Here is a 24,979-nt window from a genome sequence, read left to right as displayed (position 1 = left end):
TATATACACACACACACACACACACACACACACAAGCAACTGGAGAGAATCTGAGAATTACCTGTATCAACACACACACACACGCGCGCGCGCGCGCGCAACTGGAGAGAATCTGGGAACTGCCTGTATCAACACACGCGCGCGCGCCTGGTGGCTAAACGGGTGAGTAACTCCGACGCCTCGGAACGTCGAGCTTGGCAAAGCGGGGGCAGGCGGAGACCCGGCCCGGGGGCGGTTGCTTAGTCAGGCGCGAAGCCCCCGCCTCCCGCAGGTCCGGAGGCGGCGGCGTAGCGGGGAGCCAGGCTCCGGCCGGCGGCTGTTGCGCCGAGAGAGCCAGGCCGGCACAGCGCCATGCGGACGAACTCGGGGCTCCGGGTGGAGGAGGACCACCCGGTGAGCGGTGAGGTGCGCGTTGGCCGCTGCCGCTACCTCTGGGGTGGAGTGGACACCGACATGCTGGGGACCAGAAGGGGACAGCCGAGCTCGGGAAGCGCGCGCATCGGCCCATTTGGCGCTCACAGGATAGGGCTGGGGGTCGGGGGCGGGAAGTTCTTCTCAAGACCGGACCCGAACTCCAGGAGCTGGGCGAGGAGCCAGGCTTGAAGTTTCCGGGGGCCTGCGTGCGCATGTTGCCATGACGACGCCTCACCCAGCTGCCGCCCCTTCCCCTGCGGGTCCGGGGCCTGCCACAGAGGGTCTCTTTATCGACTCCTCCGGAGGGCATTTAGCCGCCCGGGAAAGAGCCGTTTGCCAGCGGGGACTTTTAATCCTGGGCTTCTCTCACTTCCCTCGAACAAATCACCGCAACCACTTGGGAAACCATGGAAAAATCGTGATTGCTACACCGCACCCGCTGGAGTCTCTCCTCCCGGGCATATCAGCCCTGACTCCGACGCCCCCTTTTCCGCAGGAGTAGACTGGAAAAGCCCCACCAGGTCTCCGCGCTCCCCCTCGCTCCCACCCTGACGGAGGAGGCTGCGGGCCAGAGCGGCCTCTGCGGCGCAGTTCGATGACGCATTGCGCCTGTGCGCGGGGCCCGCTGGGCGGGTGTGAACCCGGGCGGGGTGTGAGCGACCCGCAGCTGGGAGTCAGCGGCTCCCAGGCAGCCCAGCTTTAGACGGAATGGGGAAGAAGCAGGTGGTAAGCGAGCCTTAGTTACTTTCAGTTCAGTTGAGCCGTCCTACTTTTGAGGAGTGTCGAGGTTGGGTTTCTGGATGGATCATACGTCATTTTTGCGGGACTTTTGAAATGTGGAGTTATCGTGTGAACTGAGTCTTTGGTGAGAAAGCGGTCCATAGCATCTTTAGAACGATACCGCTTTGTAGATAGATAGAGCAATAACTATCCTTTGCTGGTTGAATTTTGACAACTGGATAGTGTTAAGACAGCTGGCCTTGTCCTAATCTTTTAGCATTTGTATTAACACACTTTTTGAATGAATGGATAGGTAAATGGGACAGTTGTGGAACAAACTACGAGTGTTTAAAATTTAACCTTTTAAAATCAATGTCCTTTGCAAGCAGCTTGAGATACTTGGAACATTAAACTGATTTCTAGGCATTTTTGTTAGTATTTTATTTTGAAAGATTCCAGAGTGCTACTTAACTGTAATTTCTCTGAACTGCAAACACTTTTCTTATTCATGTAAAATAGCATTTATAAGTTTTTTTTTCTTTCTGCCCTAAATGCGTTTTTCACACTGTATGTTTCAGAGTATGTTTTTAAACAGTATGTTACTATGTGGCTTAAAACCTCCATTTGCTTCCCATTGAATTAAAACAAAATCTCTAATAATTAGTGATGTTGAGCATGTTTTCATGTGCCTCTTGGCCATCTGTATGTCTTCTTTGGAGAAATGTCTATTTAGGTCTTCTGCCCATTTTTTGATTCGGTTGTTTGTTTTTTGATACTGAGCTGCATGAGCTGTTTGTATATTTTGGAAATTAATCCCTTTTCAGTTGCTTCATTTTCAAATATTTTCTCTCATTCTGAGGGTTGTCTTTTCATCTTGTTTATGGTTTCCTTTGCTGTGCAAAAGCTTTTACGTATAATTAGGTCCCATTTGTTTTTATTTTCATTACTCTAGGAGGTGGGTCAAAAAAGATCTTGCTGTGATTTATGTCAAAGAGTGTTCTTTCTATCTTTTCCTCTAAGAGTTTTATAGTGTCCGGTCTTACGTTTAGGTCTTTAATCCGTTTTGAATGGTACAGATGAACCTATTTGCAAAGCAGAAATAGAGACACAGACGTAGAGAACAAACGAGTGGACACCAAGGAGGGAAGGGGCACATGGGATGAATTGGGAGATTGGGATTGACATATATAACAACTATGTATAAAATAGATAACTAATGAGAACCTGCTGTATAGCACAGGGAACTCTACTCAGTGCTCTGTGGTGACCTAAAAGGGAAGGAAATCCAAAAAAGAGAGGATATATGTATACATATGGCTGATTCACTTTGCTGTACAGCAGAAACTAACACAACATTGTAAAGCAGCTATACCCCAATTAAAAAAAAAATCCAGGCTCCTTCCCTTTGTCTTCCTAAGTAATCTGCCCATGCCTTGATAACTGTGCTTCATCCTTATTGGCCTTCTTTTATCTGGAACTCTCTAAGCCCAATCTCGCATAAAGGACTTTGTATTTGCTCCCCTTTGGCTCCTTTCTTATTCAGGTCTCAACTCAAATATCTCCTAACTAAAGAGAGACTTTTCCTAACTAAAGTAGCACTCCTCATTCTTCTCTTCCATATATATATATAAAATATATATACTTAATGTTATTGTCTAATACTTAACCACTAGAATGTAAGTTCCATAAGAGCAAGGATCCCTCTGTTTTGTTCATTACTATATCCCTGATGCTTAGAACAGAGCCTGGTCAGTAGACATTAAGGAATATAGGAAGGAAGGAACTTTATATGAAATTCAGAAGTGATAGGACAAATTAAAATTGCCCATCTGATTCTTATCAGTACCTCCTGGGTTTCACTTGACGAATAGGATTATCAAAAATTTGAAATACATGAAGTAAAGATGCTCTAAGGTTTTTACTTACAAGAAGTTTTCTTTTTCTTTTCCCTATAGCGTCCTCCACGAGCCCTTCCACCTGTGCCAAGGTAAAAATAATTTACAGTAATTTTATTGAGTTTTAAGAATGCAAAGTGAGTAAAATGAGAAAAATTGACTAGTACTTTTACACAATTATAATAATTCAGAAGAGACTTCCTGAAAGTTTAAAGATGAATAATTCTTGAATCATCAAGATAACAGTTATAATTAAATGCTCTGTTTCAGAGACTAAATGTCCACATGTTAGGATAATGGATCCATTCTTAATGTTTTAATGTCTTGTTTATCAGAATTCTGATCCTCTTTTGTTTGCTAGAATAGTTTCCTCAGAGTTTAAGCTGATTTTAATCAGTGACAAAATAAGAGTTCTTAATCTGTTTAATCCACTTTATTAATAGACAGTAGGGAATATGTATATGTAGGTTCAGAAAATATTGGGGTTACTTTGTTAGTCTTATTAAACAGCTTATTACTGATAATTAATAAGCTAGTTTGTAAACTAGCTGATTTTGTGTGAAAGCTAATTTTATTTTAAGTTTGTAATGATTTAAGTCAATTTTCAGTCTAACAATATAATAGATTTCTAATTAACAGAGTTTCTCTTTTTGTCTCTGTCCTGATTAAATTTGGTCGGTGTCATATAAAGTGCTAATCAAGGTGAGTTAGTTCACTGTTAATGTAAAACTTTCTAAATACAGTATTTGGTGTTTGAAAGTTAGTTTGAGTCCTTCATTTTCTCTTAAACTTGAATCTGAATAGTATAATTTATAATGCTACAATTTTTTATCATAGTAATCTCCTATGACTGCCGTTTTTAAAGGATGGTTGATATATAACACTAGTTATGTGGCTGATATTTGACCTTATAAATTAAAAAGCATTCATGCCTGAATGGAGTCACCTAGAACATAACTGTTGGCTAGATTTTAGTTCCATAATAGGGACTACATCTTCCTTTGTCTCATTTCATCAGGATAGGCTGGGTTATGTCACACTAACCCCAAAATCTCAGTTACTTAATATTATATGGGGTTTTTCTGGTTAATGCAAAGTCCATTGTAGCAACAATCCAGGACAGTTACCTTTCTCTACCTCTTCACTAATGATGTAGTGATCCCGGCTGCTTCCATGCTGTGGTTCTGCCATCTTAACATGAGACCTTCTCAGTTGCCACAGCAAGGGAAGGAGAAGCTGGAGGGTTACTCACTGGCTTTTTCAATGTTTTGGCCCCCAAATGGCACAGATCACTTCATCTTGCAGCCTATTGGCCAAAACCAGTCATAGGCCACACCTAAGTGCAAGGGGGCTGGGAAATGTAGGGGATCAGATGAATATTTGGTGAGCCCACTTTCTGTCACAGTTTATAACATTACTGACCAGCCATGAGCTACTGGTACTGCACTATGGGCTCCCTTTGACTTTGTCAGTCTCTTGCCTTCTTCCCCTAATGTATAGAAATTGGCTGGACCCAGGGGAAAAGAGGGAAAGGTCTTCCCTACTAAAAGTTCCCCTTTGACTTTTCCCTGCATTGAATTTTAGGCAGCCTTTTCTGTTGTTCTTTCTGTTTTATAGATGATATTCCACTTAGTCGTCCTAAGAAAAAGAAGCCCAGAACAAAAACCACGCTAGGTAAGAAGTGTTCTCTGTTGTGTGGGATCACAAGTTTTCCCAGGACCTCAGGCATGCTAAACATCACAGATCAGGGAGAGACCAGGCCCCAGTCCCAAGTCACTGCTATGTTAAGGATAGAATCCAGTTCACTTTGAAGCAGTGGGATTCTTGGTAGCAGTGAGGGACAAGGTAGTGGGCAGCCTGAAGAGTATCTAGAAACATTTGTGTAGTAAAGGGTTATGCTGCCCTGGATCTTACTTCCACAACATTCTTGGACTCTTCGAGGTCTTTCATCCCTAGATAACATAAGTTGTCTTGAGCCATGATTGGTTCCAGACCCTTGAACAGGATACTGGATTTAGAGGCAAAAGGTTCTTGGATCCCTCATTTCAGTCAGAGAGTCTCTGCATTAGAACATGAGTCTGAAGGCAGGGCCGTATCATCCAGGTATTAAAGCTCCAATAATGAGCAAGTTCTGTGAACTTTTTTTGTCCCATTCACTGATAATCCTGGACGTTCTGTCAGTAACTCAAACTTAGCACGTCCAGAATTTATCATCACTTTCAACAATTAATCAAGTTTTACTGCTTACTTACAAATTTCTTTTAATGCCCCCCCCACCCCCAGTCTCCCAGTGACTGGAGCTGGAAACCTCAGTCGCCTCTCACTGGTCGCTTCACTCTACTTGCTGCCTCTCGCAAGCTTGCTTCTTCTGTAGTATCTTTTACGTTTCTTTCCCCTTGTCATTTCCACTGTCAGGACAACCGTAGTTAGCCTAGCTCCTTTCTTCTTCTCACCTGAGCTATTGGGGTAGCCTCCAACATTGTTCTGTACTTCTAGCTTTCTTCCACCCTAGTCGGTCCTGCCCACCACTGCTGGATGAACTTCCTAAAGCTCGTAGCTGATCACACCTTATACCTGGTTGGAAACTTGTACTAGCATATCATTGCCTAACAAATGGCGGAATACATGGTGGGTGGAGGAAAAGAGAGAAATGGAAATGGATGCATAGAGAAAGACATACAGATATGCAACAAAAAGAAAAGAGAGGCAGAGAGACTTAGATTCACAAAGATACTGAAGTGCTAGGCCCTAAAAATATACTCACAATTAAGTACAGACATGTACATGTGGATTTAGAAAGGTCACTGGTGAAGGATGCAATAAAGACTGAGTTGGAGTAGCAGAGGTAGGGCTCTATCCCAGCTACCAGCTTTTTTTCTTGTAAAAAAGAGAAAAAAAATCAGTGCTCTAGACAAAAAAGGAGGTGTATTGCTAGGCTTTTATTAAAATTGTTTTTCAATTAGGGTACTTCAAATTTTTCACTCCTACAATTTGCAGTTCTTCTACATAAAATAGTAGGTGGTGGGGAAGAGATATTTCTATAGGATGGATTGCTAGCAGTAAAACTGCTAGACAGAAGGACCTATACATTATTAATATGATAAATTTCTGCTAAATTGCCTTCAAGGGAGTTGTTATTTTCTTGCCACCAAGAGAGTTTGAGTGTCACATTTGCTAAATCCTTGAGAACATTGGAAAATATCAATCTTTCAATTCTTTTTGTCAACTTAGTGGGCAAAAAGTAGCTTATTTTAGTTTCCGTTTCTCTGAATACTAATGAGGTTAAGCATCTTTTCATTTGTTTATTCACTCATTTGTATTTCTTCTTTTGTGAAGAAGCAATGTAGTGAATGTAATGAAGTAAAATTCAAATCTGCCAAAATGGGTCGAAATCTGTTCAAAGATTTGATGAGGGGAGAGATTGAAATGATCAGATGAAGAGATTTTTAAGTAGTCTGTTAACTCCAGTTATCTGTGATGACTTTATCGTGTGTTAATTTATTAATGAAGGACTAAACTATATACAGGCTGATAATTCTCAAGGCATAAGACAAGAGCATTCCCTATGGTGACAGTTTCCATTACATTTTCACCTTTTTGAAAGTTCAGAAGCAGTTTTCCTCCTGCCTTTCTTTTATTCCTCTTTCTAGCCCCCTGGTTTTTTGCTTCCTCATTCTTCCTTGTTCCCTCATTTATTTCTTTTCCCAACTTAAAGCCCAAAGTTACAGGTGAGGAGGGAGGAAATCAAGATTTGGGGCACAATTAGTTCTGTAAGAGAAGAGGTTATTATATAGGAAACATTCCAGTTCCCCGTTTCCCTATATTTTTAAGACTTAGTAATCTCTGCTCAAGTTATGCCAATTTTTTCCAACTCCATTTCTCTGTAGCTAGTGCTTCTTTGGAAGGTCTTGTTCAGACTGCTGTTCACAGGCCACCTGAGGGCAGTGAGCCACCAACTAAAGACCCCATAGAACATCAAGAAGCTCCTGTTCAAAGGAGACAGAAGAAGACGAAGCTACCTCTTGGTATGTAAAGAAACTAAGGTTAGGTTGTGACAGCAGTTGTGATTTTGGGGGTATGATTAGAAACCTGTCTGTTCCTATTTTTCCCCACCCATATCCCAGTTTTTTCTTTTTTGCTTAAAATTTTTATCGCCAGAGTAATTCCCATGGGTTAAGTCAGGAATATTTTAGAGGATCTCTTTTGAGCGTATCTGTACAGATTATGAGAAGGGGTACAAATTCAGGACCAAAAGAGAAAGTTCAGATCTTGGTATGTATATGAATTTGGTATATTATGAATGGACATTGAGATTAGTGGGGAAAGGAAAAATTCTGTATTAACAGCAATATAATGGAGCAAAAGCCAACATTTTTTGAGTCTCACTATGTCTCAGCACTATTCACAAGGTAAACAGAATATTATATCATTATTTTGCTATCAAACTGGCAATGCTTTTTAAAGATTATAAAATCCCAAACTGTTGGATATAAAAGTATTGGTGAGAAATTGGTATACTCGTGCACCACTGATAGAAAGTATAAATTGATATAGCCTATCTGAACTTATAGGAATAGAAGTAACTACAATGGCTACAGTAATTAAAGGATGCTAACTGTAACATAAGAGTAGAAACTGGTAATAACCAAATATTTAACAATGTGATACTGCCTAGATAAATCATGTTTTACCCATTTAATAGAAACCAAGTACTCATTAAAAGGATTGTTAAAGTAAAATAGTGACATGGAAAGCCATCAGTAATATATTGCTAAGTCAAAAACAAAGATTATAAAATAGTATGTATCAAAGGGTCCCATTTTGGTAAAATATGTTTTATTAATTTCCTAGGGCTACCGGAACAGATTACCACAAACCGAATGACTTAAAACAGCAGAAATCTAGTCTCTGACAGTTCTAGAGGATAGAGGTCCAAAATCAAGGTGTCCACAGGGCCACGCTCCCTCCAAAGGCTCTAGGAAAGAATCCACCCTAGCCTCTTCTAGATTCTGGTGGTTGTTTATAATTCTTGGCATTCTTTGGCTTGTGACAGCATAACTCCATTCTGTGCCTCCATCTTCAGATTTTTCCCTGTGTTTCTGTGTCCAAATTTTGCTCTTCTTATAAGGACAACAATCACTGGATTTAGGGCACATCCTACTCCAGCATGACCTCATCTTAACTTGATTACATCTGCAAAGACCCTAGTTCTATAATCTCATTCACAAGTATTGAGAGTTAGGACTTGCACATATCTTTTCCGGGGGACACAATACAATCCAGACCATATGTATATACAAACACATATGTAAAAAGAATGGAAGGCTATAGCAAAGTGTCAACAGTGGTAGGTTTTTTAAAAGGAGGAATTAGGTATGATTTAAAAAAATTTTCTTTCTTCATTTATGTTTTATTAATTTTTATATATTTTATGTATATAACTTTTATAATAATTAGAAAAAAGAAAATAGATTTTGTTAGAGTAAAACAAAGGAAGGAACAAAGATTGGGAGATTAGCTCTCTCCTATTAACATCAGCCCCGAGGAATAGTTTATTACAAAATAGTTTCCCTGACTAATTCCTTGCTTCTTAGAAGATAGTAGATCCTTATTAGATGAAAGAATTATAGGAGTAGAGGGCAGGAACTAGAAAAGTTAGGAGAATGGAGCACAGTTTTGAGATGCAAGTTGAAATGGGATACCACAGTGCCTGGGGGCACTAAGAGGAGAAGGAGTGGGCAGAAGAGGGCAGAAAAGGAAAGAGAGACAGAAATGACCCTAAGACAGCTTTACCTACTCTACAATTTATTTCATTACTGGCAGTAAATATAGCTGAATTAAAACTACTCTCTTAGACACTTACTCACTCTCCCTGCCTTGTGAGGACACGCAAAAAGACATCTGTTTGCAAGAAAGCTCTCGCCAGAATACAGCCATGCTGTCACCTTGATCTCAGACTTCCAGCCTTCAGAACTATAGCCTCATCCACCAGAGGGCAGACAGCAGAAGCAAGAAGAACCACAATCCTGCAGCCTGTGTAACAAAAACCACATTCACAGAAAGATAGGCAAGATGAAAAGGCAGAGTGCTATGTACCAGATGAAGGAACAAGATAAAACCCCAGAGAAACAATTAAATGAAGTGGAGATAGGCAACCTTCCAGAAAAAGAATTCAGAATAATGATAGTGAAGATGATCCAGGACCTTGGAAAAAGAATGGAGGCAAAGATCGAGAAGATGCAAGAAATGCTTAACAAAGACCTAGAAGAATTCAAGAACAAACAAATAGAGATGAACAGTACAATAACTGAAATGAAAACTACACTAGAAGGAATCAATAGCAGAATAACTGAGGCAGAAGAACGGATAAGTGACCTGGAAGACAGAATGGTGGAATTCACTGCTATGAACAGAATAAAGAAAAAAGAATGAAAAGAAATGAAGACAGCCTAAGAGACCTCTGGGACAACATAAAATGCAACAACATTCACATTATAAGGGTCCCAGAAGGAGAAGAGAGAGAGAAAGGACCAGAGAAAATATCTGAAGAGATTATAGTCTAAAACTTCCCTAACATGGGAAAGGAAATAGCCACCCAAGTCCAGGAATCGTAGAGAGTCCCATACAGGATAAACCCAAGGAGAAACACGCTGAGACACATAGTAATCAAAATGGCAAAAATTAAAGACAAAGAAAAATTATTGAGAGCAGCAAGGGAAAAACGACAAATAACATAGAAGGGAACTCCCATAAGGTTAACAGCTGATTTCTCAGCAGAAACTCTACAAGCCAGAAGGGAGTGGCATGATATACTGAAAGTGATGAAAGGGAAGAACCTACAACCGAGATTACTATACCCAGCAAGGATCTCCTTCAGATTTGATGGAGAAATCAAAAGCTTTACAGACAAGCAAAAGCTAAGAGAATTCAGCACCACCACACCAGCTCTACAACAAATGCTAAAGGAACTTCTCTAACACGAGAGAAGAAAAGGACCTACAAAACAAACCGAAAATGGTAATAGGAACATACATATCGATAATTACCTTAAACGTGAATGGATTAAATGCTCCAACCAAAAGACACAGGCTTTTTGAATGGATACAAAAACAAGACCCACATATATGCTGTCTAGAAGAGACCCACTTCAGACCTAGGGACACATTCAGACTGAAAGTGAGGGGATGGAAAAAGATATTCCATGCAAATGAAAATCAAAAGAAAGCTGGAGTAGCAATACTCATATCAGATAAAATAGACTTTAAAATAAAGAATGTTACAAGAGACAAAGAAGGACACTACCTAATGTTCAGGGGAACAATCCAAGAAGAAGATATAACAATTGTAAATATAATTGCACCCAACATAGGAGTACCTCAATATATAAGGCAACTGCTAACAGCTATAAAACAGGAAATTGACAGTAACACATAATAGTGGGGGACTTTAACACCTCACACCAATGCACAGATCATCCAAAATGAAAATAAATAAGGAAACAGGAGCTTTAAATAACACAATAAGCTAGATAGATTTAATTGTTATTTATAGGACATTCCATCCAAAAACAGCAGATTACACTTTCTTCTCAACTGCACACAGAAAATTCTCCAGGATAGATCACATCTTGGGTCACAAATCAAGCCTCAGTAAATTTAAGAAAACTGAAATCATATCAAGCATCTTTTCTGACCACAATGCTATGAGATTAGAAATGAATTACAGGGAAAAAAAATGTAAAAAACACAAACACATGGAGGCTAAACAATACGTTACTAAATAACCACGAGATCACTGAAGATATCAAAGAGGAAATCAAAAAATACCTAGAGACAAATGACAATGAAAACATGATGATCCAAAACCTTTGGGATGAAGAAAAAGCAGTTCTAAGAGGGAAGTTTATAGCTATACAAGCCTACCTCAAGAAACGAGAAAAATCTCAAACAATCTAACCTTACACCTGAAGGAACTAGAGAGAGAAGAACAAACAAGACCCAAAGTTAGCAGAAGGAAAGAAATAAATATTAGCAGAAATAAGTGAAATAGAAACAAAGAAAACAATAGCAAAGATCAATAAAACTAAAAGCTGGTTCTTTGAGAAGGTAAACAAAATTGATAACCATTAGCTAGACTCATCAAGAAAAAAGGGAGAGGACTCAAGTCAATAAAATGAGAAATGAAAAAGGAGAAGTTAAAACAGACACCACAGAAATACAAAGCATCCTAAGAGACTACTAGAAGCAACTCTATGCCAATAAAATGGACAACCTGGAAGAAATGGACAAATTCTTAGAAAGGTATAACTTTCCAAGACTGAACCAGGAAGAAATAGAAAATATGAACAGACCAATCACAAGTAAGGAAATTGAAACTGTGATTAAAAATCTTCCAACAAACAAAGTCCAGGACCAGAGAGCTTCACAGGTGAATTCTATCAAACATTTAGAGAAGAGCTAACACCCATCCTTCTCAAACTCTTCCCAAAAATTGGAGAGGAAGGAACACTCCCAATCTCATTCTGTGAGGCCACCATCACCCTGATACCAAAACCAGACAAAGATACTACAAAAAAAGAAAATTACAGACCAATATCACTGATGAACATAGATGCAAAAATCCTCAACTAAATTCTAGCAAACAGAATGCAACAACACATTAAAAGGATCATACACCATGATCAAGTGGGATTTATCCCAGCGATGCAAGGATTCTTCAGTATATGCAAATCAATCAATGTGATACACCATGTTAACAACTTGAAGAATAAAAACCATATAGTCATCTCAATAGATGCAGAAAAAGCTTTTGACAAAATGCAACACCCATTTATGATAAAAATTCTCCAGAAAGTGGGCATAGAGGGAACCTACCTCAACATAATAAAGGCCATGTACGACAAACCCACAGAAAACATCATTCTCAATGGTGAAAAACTGAAAGCATTTCCTCTAAGATCAAGAACAAGACAAGGATGTCCACTCTCACCACTATTATTCAACATAGTTTTGGAGTCCTAGCCACAGCAATCAGAGAAGAAAAAGAAATAAAAGGAATACAAATTGGAAAAGAAGTAAAATTGTCACTGTTTGCAGATGACATGATACTATACATAGAGAATCCTAAAGATGCCACCAGAAAACTACTAGAGCAAATCATTGAATTTGGTAAAGTTGCAGGATAGAAAATTAATTCACAGAAGTCTGTTGCATTCCTTTACACTAATGATGAAAAATCTGAAAGGGAAATTAGGGAAACACTCCCAATTACCATTGCAACAAAAAGAATAAAATACCTAGGAATAAACCTACCTAGGGAGACAAAAGACCTGTATGCAGAAAACTATATACACTGATGAAAGAAATTAAAGATGATACCAACAGATGGAGAGATATACCATGTTCTTGGATTGGAAGAATGAATATTGTGAAAATGACTATACTACCCAAAGCAATCTACAGATTCAATGCAATCACTATCAAATTACCAATGGCATTTTTTTTTATGGAACTAGAACAAAAAATCTTAAAATTTGTATGGAGACACAAAAGTCCCCAAATAGCCAAAGCAGTCTTGAGGGAAAAAAATGGAGCTGGAGGAATCAGACTCCCTGACTTCAGACTATACTATAAAGCTACAGTAATGAAGACAATATGGTACTGGCCTAAAAACAGAAACATAGATCAATGTAACAAGATAGAAAGCCCAGAGATAAACCCACGCACCTATGGTCAAGTAATCTATGACAAAGGAGGCAAGAATATGTAATGGATAAAAGACAGCCTCTTCAATAAATGGTGATGGGAAAACTGGACAGCTACATGTAAAAGAATGAAATTAGAACACTCCCTAACACCATACACAAAAATAAATTCAAAATGGATTAGAGACCTACATGTAAGACCAGACACTATAAAACTCTTAGAGGAAAACATAGGAAGAACACTCTTTGACATAAATCACAGCAAGATCTTTTTTTGATCCACCTCCTAGAGTAGTGGAAATAAAAATAAACAAATGGGACCTAATGAAACTTAAAAGCTTTTGCACCACAAAGGAAACTATAAACAAGACGAGAAGACAACCCTCAGAGTGGGAGAAAATATTTGCAAACGAATCAATGGAGAAAGAATTAACCTCCAAAATATATAAACAGCTCATGCAGGTTAATATTGAAAAAACAAACAACCCAATCCAAAAATGGGCAGAAGACCTAAATAGACATTTCTCCATAGAAGACATACAGATGGCCAAGAAGCACATGAAAATCTTCTCAACGTCACTAATTATTAGAGAAATGCAAATCAAAACTACAATGAGGTATCACCTCACACCAGTTAGAATGGGCATCATCAGAAAATCTACAAACAACAAATGCTGGAGAGGGTGTGGAGAAAAGGGAACCCTCTTGCACTGTTGGTGGGAATGTAAATTGGTACAGCCACTATGGAGAACAGTATGGAGGTTCCTTAGAAAACTAAAAATAGAATTACCATATGATACAGCAATCCCACTACTGGGCATATACCCAGGGAAAACCATAATTGAAAAAGACACATGCACCCCAGTGTTCATCGCAGCACTATTTACAATAGCCAGGTCATGGAAGCAACCTAAATGCCCATTGACAGACAAATGGATAAAGAAGAAGTGGTACATATATACAATGGAATATTACTCAGCCATAAAAAGGAGCGAAATTGGGTCATTTGTTGAGACGTGGATGGATCTAGAGACTGTAATACAGAGTGAAGTAAGTCAGAGAAAAACAAATATTGTATATTAACACATGTATGTGGAATCTAGAAAAATGATGAACTGGTTTGCAGGGCAGGAATTGAGACACAGGTGTAGAGAACAAACCTATGGACACCAAGTGGGGAAAGTGACAGGGTGGTGGTGGTGGTGGTGTGATGAATTGGGTGATTGGGATTGATATGTATACACTGCTGTTGACTAATAAGAACCTGCTGTATAAAAATAAATAATAAATTTCAAAAATTCAAAAAAGACATACTACTCTTAGTAATTCAGTTAGGGTAAAATTTGAAAGTCAAGATGGATACCAATATACCTATATAGTTTTATAATTCATGAAAAAATATAATTTTTATAATTCATGAATATAATTTATGAAAAAAATGTATTAATAGAAATGACTCTTTTTAGAAAATTCAGGACCCAACTAAGTTTAGGCCAAAGAGTACTTGTGACTGCCATTCTAGAATGTATCTACCCCTACAGGTCCAGCTTTCTAAATTTCTGTGTTTTAAATTTTGTTCATTTTTGTTTTGTTCAGAACGTCTGTGGTAGGCTCTACTGCTTATATTATATTTCCAGCCCAGGCTGTAAGTGTTTTTTAAAATAGAATTTTCGGGACTTTGAGGGCATTCCATTTCCTGTATTTCCGGATAGGAAGAGTTTCTAGTGGGTTAGAAGCTTCCATTGACTCACTTGAACTTAATACCTTGTGTGCAGAAAAGAGTTAACACAGCAGGCCTGGACAGGCCTACTTTCTAGAGGGCCTCTTGACTGGCATCTGGGAACTTGGCTGGTAAACAATTTTCTACATTGATATAAAGCTTTCTCTATCAGGGTGGCTCACTGTGCATTTGTGCACACAATGTGATTTATGCTAAACATCTGCTTTTCTTCTGGTAGTCTAGAATTTTGGTATGTGCTCGGCAGAGGGTGCCTATGTGATCACTCCCAATAAAAACCCTGGGCGTTGAGCGTCTGATGAGCTTGCCTGGAAGAGAAAGCAATATATGTGTTGTCACAACTTGTTGCTGGAAGAATTAGCATATCCTGTGTGACTTCATTGATAGAGGACTCTTGGAAACTTGTACCTGTTTTCTTTTGGACTTTGCTCCATGAGCTTTTTCCTTTATGCTGATTCTGCTTAATATCTTTTCCCTGTAATAAAGTGTAACCATGAGTGTAACTGACTTGTGAATCCTTTGAGTGAATCACAGAACCTGGAAGTAATCTTGGAGATCTCTGACACACCCTGGGTGTTGGATTACTTAATTTTTTTTTCTATATTGTTTGGTATCACAATTTCAAACTTTCTCTTGAGTGTTTAGAGGTGTAAAATTTTAAAAATTAAAAATTTGTAAGATGGTGAAAAAAATTGGGGGCCAATTAAAATTCTTAAAGTTCTTTTGTCTTGCAGAAGTCTTGTACATTACTTTCCTTTTTACATCCTGGTAATTTGAAAAGTTAATCTACTTTATTTTCAGAACTGGAGACTGCCTTTACCCAGAAGAAGACTTCTAGTGCATCTTTATTACCAAATGAAAATGGTATCAACGTGGAGCCAGCTGAGGAGCCAGCTATTCAGAAACCTCGAAGGAAGACAAAGTAAGAATTTATTTGTCCTTCTAAATATTTTGCAGAGATACCTTGATGCTTAATTTCAAGCTCCCAAATGGCAGCTTCTAAGTCTTATTAAATACTTGTAGTTGTATATCTCTAGGATAAGTAATAGTACAAAAATATCAGTTAAACCAATCTAAGGGTAAATTTGAAAAGAGTAAACCCGCTGAGAAAAGTAAAATATTGTATTTAAATAAAAAATTTTAGGAGCTGTCTCTGAAGAAGAGGACCACAAATAGAAGATTTTGTATAAGTAATAAAAATATTACATATTAAAGATACTAAAAATTAAAGGTAATATTAATAAAATAGGCTATATTATTTATTTTCTCATGTTAACAGAATTCAAATTACGATTTTTTTAGCAATACATAAAAATGTTTATTTTAACATAGGAAATCAAGTGTCAGGTAAAATATAATGGTATTCTTTCTTTTTTTTTTTTTTTTTTTTTTTTTTGCGGTAAGTGGGGCTCTCACTGTTGTGGCCTCTCCTGTTGTGGAGCACAGGCTCCGGACACACAAGCTCAGCGGCCATGGCTTACGGGCCTAGCCGCTCCATGGCATGTGGGATCTTCCCAGACGGGGGCACGAACCCATGTACGCTGCATTTGCAGACGGACTCTTAACCACTGCGCCACCAGGGAAGCCCTATAATGGTATTCTTTAAAGAAGTTCACTGGAAGTTATATTACTTGTTTGTACTTGGAGGTGACTCTGCAAATAGCGATCAATATCTATATAGAATCATGTAATTTTAAATCTGTGAAGAAGCTTAGGAATCTCGTTCAGTCACTTCATTTTCCAGATGAGAAAACTGAGGCCCACAGAAATAAAAATGACTTGCTGTGCATAAGAGTTAATAACTGATCCATTTGAGTAAAAACCAAATTTTGTGACTCCCAAGTCCAAGGCTCTTTCCACGAGACTCACAGGTACCTCCTTATTTGGGTCTGTAAAAAGTTAATAATCATCCATTTTTTTTACTTTCTCCCGGATTATAGGAAAACCCAGCCAGCAGAATTACATTATGCCAATGAGCTAGGAGTTGAAGATGAAGACATAATTACTGATGAGCAAAGTAGTCCAGAACAACAGTCTGTACTGACTGCACCCACTGGTATTAGCCAGCCTGTAGGGAAAGTGTTTGTGGAAAAAAGCCGTAAGTAGGTCTTTGTTTTGGAATGTGAGCTCTTTAAGAATTATGCAAGGATATCCTTTGACCTGGGAATTATACTTCTGGAAATCTGAATTAAGGAAATAAGCAAAAATATGGATAAAAATTTGTACATAAAGCTAATCATCACATTGTTATTCATGAGAGTGAAAAACTGGAAAAAACCTAAATGTAAAACAGGAGGGGAATGATTTCAGACAGTTATGGCATATCTATACAATGAAATCTTCTGCACCACTAAAAATAATGTTTAGGGAGAATTTTTCACTTCATGGGAAGATTCTAATGAAAAATAAACATAAATACACACATGTAGTTTGATTTCAGCTATAGAAAATTGCATAGGACAAAAAAGACTAGAAGGAAATATGCCAAAATATTAATGCTGGTTGTTTCTGTGTTATGGAATTATGGGTAATTTAAAAAATCTCCCTCTACTCCCACCCATTTCTTTATTCTTTTTTTTTTTTTTTTTTTTTTTTGCGGTACGTGGGCCTCTCACTGTTGTGGCCTCTCCCGTTGCGGAGCACAGGCTCTGGACGCACAGGCTCAGCGGCCACGGCTCACGGGCCCAGCCGCTCCGCGGCATGTGGGATCTTCCCAGACCGGGGCACGAACCCGTGTCCCTTGCATCTTCTTAAGACAAGTGTATGAAACAACCAGTTTCTTTTCACATCACAGAATGCCATGCTACACTAACTGTCATCTTTTCCTAAGAAATTTAAGGTGTTTTCAAATATTGACTTTTATAGTGTTGGGATTTAAACTTTAGTATTTGTAAAGTCTCTAAATTAGAGGTTTTTAGACTATGTTATGTTAAGGGTTTCCAGACTTTGTTCTGAGTTGCAAGTTCATTATTGTATTTCATTAAATATAATTGATTTCTAAGACTGTTACTGTAACATCTATTTTGGGTCGAGAAGAAAGTGCATGGACATTGTTTACTTTCCTTAAAGATAAAAAAATAGTATGTTTTATAAACTGAAAGAAAAGAGCCTTCTGAAATAGGGACCAAATCAGGGAGAATTTTTACATAGGAAAACAGCAGAATTTCAGTCTCAGTGTGAGGGTTCTTAAGTGTAGAATAATAGGAAAGACCACCAGGGTTCCCTCTTGTTAGTTGTTTATAGTTGTGTATTGTGTTCTTAGGGCGATTCCAGGCTGCTGATCGCTCAGAGTTGATAAAGACCACAGAAAAGATAGACGTGTCGATGGACATGAAGCCTTCCTGGACCACCAGAGATGTTGCACTGTCAGTGAACCGGGCTTTCAGGTGGCTGATTTTGTTGGACTTCTCTTAAAACAAATGTTCCATAATTTTTTTAAAAAAGTGTTGATTGTTCAATACTATTAACAAAATTGACAGCTTCAAATGGTGGTGGGTATAGTTTTTAAACATTCAGTTAGAGTTAAATGATCTGCCTATCAGTGTGGTAAAAAGAAAAACTTGTTTTTACTTTTTGTGAAATGTTGAATTTTATTCTTATATGTGAAGAGACTTGAAGAATGTTTTAGCTTTTTACTTTTGTCATTCATGTATAATAATGAAACCCTTTTCCATTCAGGATGATTGGTCTCTTTTCTCATGGCTTCTTGGCTGGCTGTGCTGTGTGGAATATTGTTGTGATATATGTTTTAGCAGGAGACGAGCTTTCTAACCTCTCAAACCTTCTGCAACAATACAAGACGTTAGCATATCCATTCCAGAGTCTTCTCTACTTGCTTTTGGCTCTAAGTACAGTTTCAGCTTTTGACAGGTAAGACTCTTGAGACTGCAGATCCCTCTAACTTTTCTTCAGGAGGAAGTGTTGAGCAAAATGTGTCCCTGACTGACTGACATTTTCAAAATAGAATTATATTAATATTATTAATATTATCATTAATATTACATTAATATTTTAATTATTAATTAATTAAATAAATAAAAATTAAATTAATTATTAATTAATTGTATTATTATTAATTAATATTATAATATTAATATTATTTTGACTTCTTAAAAAAGCCATTCTGTTTCTGGTTTTTTTTGGGGGGTGGGGGATGGGACTACTGTGAGCAAAAATATCCCCCAAAGTCTTAACCCATTCCAGCATCAACTCTAAGCCCAAAATTTCATACAAATATAATCAGCTCAGAAAGTCCCAAACATCTTCCAGATGACCTGAATCAGGTATAGACAAAACTCTGGGTATTTTATTAGTTTCCTAGGGCTGCTGTAACAAAGTACTACGAGCTGGGTGGCTTGAAACGGGAATTTATTTTCTCACAGTTCTGGAATGCAGAAGTCTAAAATCAAGGTGTGGGCAAGGTTGGTTCCGTTTTGGAGGGCTCCAAGGAGAGTCTGTTCCTGCCTCTTTCCTAGCTTCCAGAGGTTTCTGGCAGTCCTTGGTGTTCCTTGGCTTGTAGATGGATGCATCACTCCAACCTCACCTTCTGTTGTCACATGACAGTCTAGTCTCTTCTGTGTGTGTCTTCTCTTCTTGTAAGGACACTAGTCATATTGGATTAGGGCCCATTGTAATGGCCTCATCTTAAGTTGATCGCATCTGCAAAGACTCTATTTCCAAATAAGGTCACGTTCACAGGTACCAGGGTTTAGAAGTTCAATATATCTTTTTGGGAACACAATTCAACCCATTAAGAAAAACAACGTGTAACCCAATAATATGGGTAATAGAAAGAGGTATAATAGAATCTAATGAAATTTGCCAATCAAGTTTAATTTATTTCTTCTTAACTCTAAAGGAATGATGACTAAAATAGTCTTCTAGTTAAATGTTTTATGTTGCCTTTGTAAATAAGATATCCTTTCATGTGTGTTAAGTATAAACTGTAGCTACTTAAAGCTTAGTAATAGACAACACATGTGGTAGCATTAAAATAGAGAAGGAAGAAACTATTGTCCAGAGAGTACAGTTTTGTAAGATGTTTACAGCTGCACTGTGACAAGAGGCTTTTGTATTTTCTAGGATTGACTTTGCTAAAACATCAGTAGCCATCCGAAATTTTCTTGCCCTGGATCCAACAGCTTTAGCATCTTTCTGTGAGTAAATAGTTTAATTTGATAACTCTGTAACTTTGAACCAGAAAGAGTATAATTTTATTTTAAAACAGACTTTATATTATTGCTACTTATAAACATTACATATAGATATTCAGCGGAATTTGTAATTAAAAAACCATGGTAGGCATAATTTTGATAGAATTATTTTTTAATAGAGGTTATCTAAATAACTTTTAAAAGTTTGTTATTCTGTATTGCTTAATATTTAACTTTTGTGTTTTCTACTTAACATTAAACAGATTGAGCTGATAGGGCATTTTAGTAACAAATACTATTTTATATCTTTTTGATAATTTGGAATAAATTTTGTTCTAATTATGAGAATATTAATAAAACTAATTTTAGGACCTTGAGTAAGTCATTTAATTTCTTAAAAGATCTTCTAGGTTCTTGTCAGCCTAATGATGAAATAGTAAGCATCAAAACACCCTTCTCTACCTATATTCTTGAAAAATAATGTAAGACTATCCAGCCTATTGAAATTGACTAAGTGAAATTTTTTTTGTATCATCATTCCCCAAAGTACAGATTATTTTTGATCTTAAAGTAATCTATAAGTTAAAAATAATTAATTTTAATTAGTTTTATTAATTACTTAAAAATAATTGTTAAAAATACATTATTAGTAATTCATTTGTCTTTTTCTCAGTGTACTTTACTGCTCTTATATTATCTCTGAGTCAACAAATGACAAGTGACAGAATCCACCTTTACACACCTTCTTCTGTTAATGGTAGCCTCTGGTAAGAATTCACAGTAGCATTAGTAATTGTTGATTGTAATAACAGCAACGATGGGAGTAATGGTGCTATTCTTATCCTTTCACTCTTTTACTTGTTTTCATCTATAAATAATATTGAGGGCCCTGTTTTATTACCAAAATTATGGCCAAAAAAAACCCTATTCAATTGGTTAATGGGTAACTATTGTTGTATACTCCTGCATTTCTAATGAAATGTTTTGTAAAAAAATCTGTTTTAAATCTCTGAAGTTATGGTTTTAAAATAAATCATTACATGGTGAACTGGGGGAGCACCACATCCTCACCCCCAATCAGGGAGCCTGATACCGCAGAGTAGTGATGGGAGTGGGTACCTTGGGATAGAATCAGGAAACCAAGCAAGAAAGAGGAAACCACCAAGAAAGAGAGTGGACTAGGGAGAGTCTGCTTCCGCCGATCAGTGGCCAGCCATGAGAGTGACAGGATGGCTGAGATCCCACTTCACAAAACTTAGAGGGGCAGTCTTGTTTGAAGAGAGTGGCTAGGGGCTTGAGGTTAAGAGAGAAAGGAATGATTGAAGAGTAGCACTAACAGTAGTTGGAAGGGAAACTTAGAAAAATTCTTTGGCAACAGTAAATTTCCATTACATCTGTGTACAAAGTAAATCTGTTTAGAATTCAATAACATTTGAACCTTTGTTCTCATGATATATATGGTGTTATTTTATAGGGAAGTTATAGTTTATGCTTGTTATTCCTCTGGGTGAGGACTGCTCATTTTGTTTAAAGTTTATAAAATAGATATATCTGGATATATGGACCAAAATGAAGACATTTCTAATGAGTATTTCTGTACCTTTAGGGCAGAAGGAGTTGAGGAACAGGTTCTCCAGCCATGGATTGTGGTGAATCTGGTGGTGGCCCTTCTGGTTGGATTATCTTGGCTTTTTTTGTCTTATAGGCCAGGCATGGATCTTAGTGAAGGTATGTATTAAAGAAAAAATAGTATATCATAAAATCTTCTGTAATGACTTTATAAATCTTCTTTTAATGGATATAGCTTACAATGTTTCAATAACAAAGATATATTTAAAGTAAAATAACATAAGAAGAGTAATAATAAAGTGGTGAAACAGAATGCCACGAGAAGCAGGGAGGAGTGTGTAGGAGAGCTGTAGTCTTGAAGTATCGAATACTTCATGAGGGGCTTCTGTGGTCCTGTCTCATACTTTGGAGGCATTTCTTCTCTTGGAACGCTTCAGGTATTTTATAGGAAGTTTTTGCTCTTCGTTTCTCTTAGTCTTTTTCTGATCAAAGTATCTCTTAATGTGAAATAAATCATGCTTCATCTATTAGCCTCTGTTAGACACATATTCAAGTGAATTTATTCTTACCTCCTCCTCTACCTGCCACAAAATCTTAACCCCTCGTTGTCTAATGAAGTGTTTAGTAATCTTACCTTCAGTGTGCCCAGGCTGAAGTGAGATTTGCTAATCTCTATCCTCAGACCCCTCTTGGAACACCTGAAGAAGAGTCACATTAGCAAACTGTTAGTCTTCTCAGCACTGCTTTGGGAACTGCTTAGTATTTGTATTGTAAGTTGTATTTCCTGGCAGATGTTCCACAATTTCACCCTTAAATCTCTTTGATATTTTCTGGACTTTGGTTATTATTTTATTCTTGATTGGTTAAACATCCTGAGCATTTAACTGCAGTTTGACCAACTGATTATAGCCTATGTCTCAGAAGTCTTGGAACTGAGAATCTTTTCAACATTTCCATTTGTAAAAACCAAGACAAAAAATGTGATCTTCTTGTGTATTTTCATTCATAAATGTACCTTTGCTCATGTTGTTCACTAATTATTCCTTTGGATATATTTAAAGTATTAAAAGAAATCTTCTTAGGCTTTAAGTATTTTGCTGTTTTTCTTTCACTCAGTATAGTTTTTAGTCATTCAAAGATTTTTTCATCTAATGCTTACATCAGGCGACTTCATTTTGTTAATTCCTAAGGTTTTCTTCTTTTGTATTTCCTGATATTTTAATAAATTATGTGTCTATGCTAAGTAATAGTTTAAATGTAGAAATGTCAACTAATAACATTCTGCACTGTGGTTGGGATTAAAGCTGCATGCAGCTGGCTTGTGTAGTATTCAGTCTAAATCACAAAGTGTGTGTTACTTATTAAATATTTCCAGAATCCTGCTTTTAGGGTCATGTGAGTCAAATAACATTTCCATGTGGATAAAAAAAGGAAATATAAAATGAGGATGATAATACTCGCTTAAAGAGTTGTTATGGTGATTAAATAGGGTAACATATTTAAGATATCCTGGTACACACCTCATCTTAGTTCCAGGTCCTCCACTGCATCTGTGTCCTACATTTTAGGTTATCATGATCACTATAGAATTAGACCTCTTAGATGTCTAATGATCCTGGATTCTCTAAGTGACTTAAATTTCCTGGTAAGAGTTATTATATTGTCTCTATTATATCATATGTTTTATTTTTCAAGGGTTTATAATACATTCAAAACTTGTATATCTCAAAATGCAAAACGTGTACATTTGTCATTAGTTCACCTTTTAAATCAGATTTCACAATCAAGAATTCTTACTTGTACTTGAGGGCTTTCTATTATCATATAATATGTCAATATTTAAAGACTGTTTATAACTAAGCTATAAAACTCTTTTTGAGATACTGGGAAATCATTTTGAGTGTGATTTGTTCATCTTCTCTCCCAGAGTTGATGTTCTCCTCTGATGTGGAAGAATATCCTGATAAAGATAGAGGAATCAAAGCCTCTTCATAGTGCCAACTCACCTTCAGAGTAATTACCTAGTATTTAGAATTTTTCCCATTCTTGTTTTTAAATGTATTTTTATAAGATATTTACAGATGTATTTGGAATTGATTTTTCGATTATATAATACTGAAGAATTTCTCAGGATTATGGAAAATGTTAAAATTGTATCTGTGATTTATACTCAACCATTAATTTCCATAGCATTATTGTCTTTATGACAAAGGAGATGCTGAGGTAGAAACCAGCAGGTGAAAGTGTTTATTTCCTGTTTTCTCAAATTAGTTGCATTTATAATCATTATCTTTAAAAGTACTGTATACAGTGCTTTTAAAAAAGCCATAACTTTAGTGTTACAAAATAGGTTTAAACATTAATTTAGGGAATAGGGAAGAAGGGGGGAAAAAGGACCTTCATTATTTTTCATGACTCCTTACTGAATAAATTGAAATATGAAATTTGGTTTTTTTTGAAACTGGTTCAGTGGTTGTGTATCATGTAATAAGTCTAATGTAATGTAATTTAGCTTGAAAGATGCTTTATTTCATGGCTAATAAAAAGGAAATGTAACTTTTATTTGAAAAGTTTTATAATCGTAAAAGTTTATTTTTCTTGAAGACCTGTACCAGTAGTTCCCGTATCTGGTTGCACATCAGAATCATTTAGGGAGCTTTAAAAAAACATATATTGCAGAAGAGAAGCCAAGTGGGCCAAGAGCTCAGGAGAACAAAGGAGAGGCCTGCGAACCTATTAATACTCACTTGACCTCTGCAGACCCCTTCCCCTGCTTCTTTTTTACATGACAAGAAGTATGAGTAGAAATTCACTATACCTAATCTCAAGCTCTTTGTCAGAGAGATCTTTGGCTGTCACGGAAATCCCACTCTTCAGGTGGGTCCTGCACTCAAAGAGGTCTCTTCAGAGCTGTATCCAGTGATGCCTCAACTGGTATGAGACCTAGAGCTCAAGACATTAAGGCTCACTGTGAGAAAAGGTGTCTCAGAAGCTCTTGAGCACCTCAGTAAAACTGGGCCTGCCCTGTTAGCAAGCCACTGAATGCTGTGGAGCAGAAGAGGAGTGACAAATTGATGATGGAGTTGGCTGGCTCTGAGCACAGGTCTAAATTTGGTACGCACACCATACTAGGAATATCTTGCTGTTTGTGAGGCCAGAGCTGCTGAAAAGGGAATTCCCTTTCTGTCACAGAATTGTGAATCCACTGGCAATCCTGAAGTCATCCTGCCTGTTCCAGCTTTCACTGTGATCAGCAATGCTTTTCATGTTGGCATCAAGCTGGCAGTGCAGGAGTTCATGATCCTCCCTGCCAGCAAACTTCAGGGAAGCCACGCTCATTAGAGCTGAAGCTTACCACACCTGAACAATGTCGTCAAGGAGAAACATGAAAGAACCAATGTGGGGGATTTTGGTGAGCTGAATATTGTCCCCCAAAGATGTCCATGTCCCAATCCGTGGAATCTGGTGGAGCTGTACAAATTTTTCATCAAGGAAAACACAGTGGTATCTATCAAAAAACTTTTGGCCATGATGATTGAGAAACTTGGAGGAAGTTTGTTGCTAATGTATGTCTCCATGATTGGCTCAAAATCATAATTTTTCTCACCTTTCTCCATACATCACACGTTGGGTAGAGTGGTATACTTAGTAGAGTTCCTGAGGTGTCAAAAAGCAAGATCCCCAGTGGGGTTTTTGTCATTGTTTTTTGGGTGCAAAATATTCGGTAATTAATACCTGCCTCTCCCCACTCCCCGCAGGCAGAACAAAATATACATAGGCTTCTATG

The 24,979-nt window shown here is 37.5% G+C and overlaps 1 protein-coding gene across 5 annotated transcripts; it reads left to right on the top strand.

Moving 5' to 3' along the window:
- The first annotated feature begins 153 nt into the window (after positions 1–153).
- TMEM237 (transmembrane protein 237) lies at positions 154–23,765 on the top strand. Of its 5 annotated transcripts, XM_049711952.1 has the most exons (14): positions 155–405; positions 911–1,140; positions 3,090–3,121; positions 3,721–3,731; positions 4,647–4,703; positions 6,917–7,054; positions 15,272–15,392; positions 16,411–16,568; positions 17,733–17,856; positions 18,149–18,340; positions 19,553–19,626; positions 20,297–20,390; positions 21,230–21,351; positions 23,120–23,765. In XM_049711952.1, exons 2-14 carry the CDS (start codon positions 1,123–1,125, stop codon positions 23,185–23,187), a joined length of 1,209 nt encoding a protein of 402 aa, XP_049567909.1. In that variant the 5' UTR covers positions 155–405; positions 911–1,122; the 3' UTR covers positions 23,188–23,765. The 5 variants fall into 5 exon arrangements, with proteins under 5 accessions (XP_033285827.1, XP_049567909.1, XP_004262906.1 ...); XM_033429936.2 differs by lacking the exons at positions 911–1,140; positions 23,120–23,765 and adding an exon at positions 21,875–23,091 and having other exon boundaries at positions 154–405; XM_004262858.4 differs by lacking the exon at positions 911–1,140 and having other exon boundaries at positions 155–393.
- The last annotated feature ends 1,214 nt before the right edge of the window (positions 23,766–24,979 follow it).

Source organism: Orcinus orca, chromosome 7 (genome assembly GCF_937001465.1).
Source record: "Orcinus orca chromosome 7, mOrcOrc1.1, whole genome shotgun sequence".
NCBI classification, from domain to species: Eukaryota; Metazoa; Chordata; class Mammalia; order Artiodactyla; family Delphinidae; genus Orcinus; species Orcinus orca.
Note: the sequence above shows the minus strand (reverse complement) of the source record. Positions and strands in the feature narration are given on the sequence as shown.

Coding starts and splice junctions, on each gene's coding strand:
- TMEM237 (XM_033429919.2), top strand. CDS start 352: ATGCGGACGAACTCGGGGCTCCGGGTGGAGGAGGACCACCCGGTGAGC. Junction 4,704..6,916: donor CAGAACAAAAACCACGCTAG/GTAAGAAGTGTT, acceptor ATTTCTCTGTAG/CTAGTGCTTCTTTGGAAGGT. Junction 17,857..18,148: donor TCAGTGAACCGGGCTTTCAG/GTGGCTGATTTT, acceptor TTTTCCATTCAG/GATGATTGGTCTCTTTTCTC.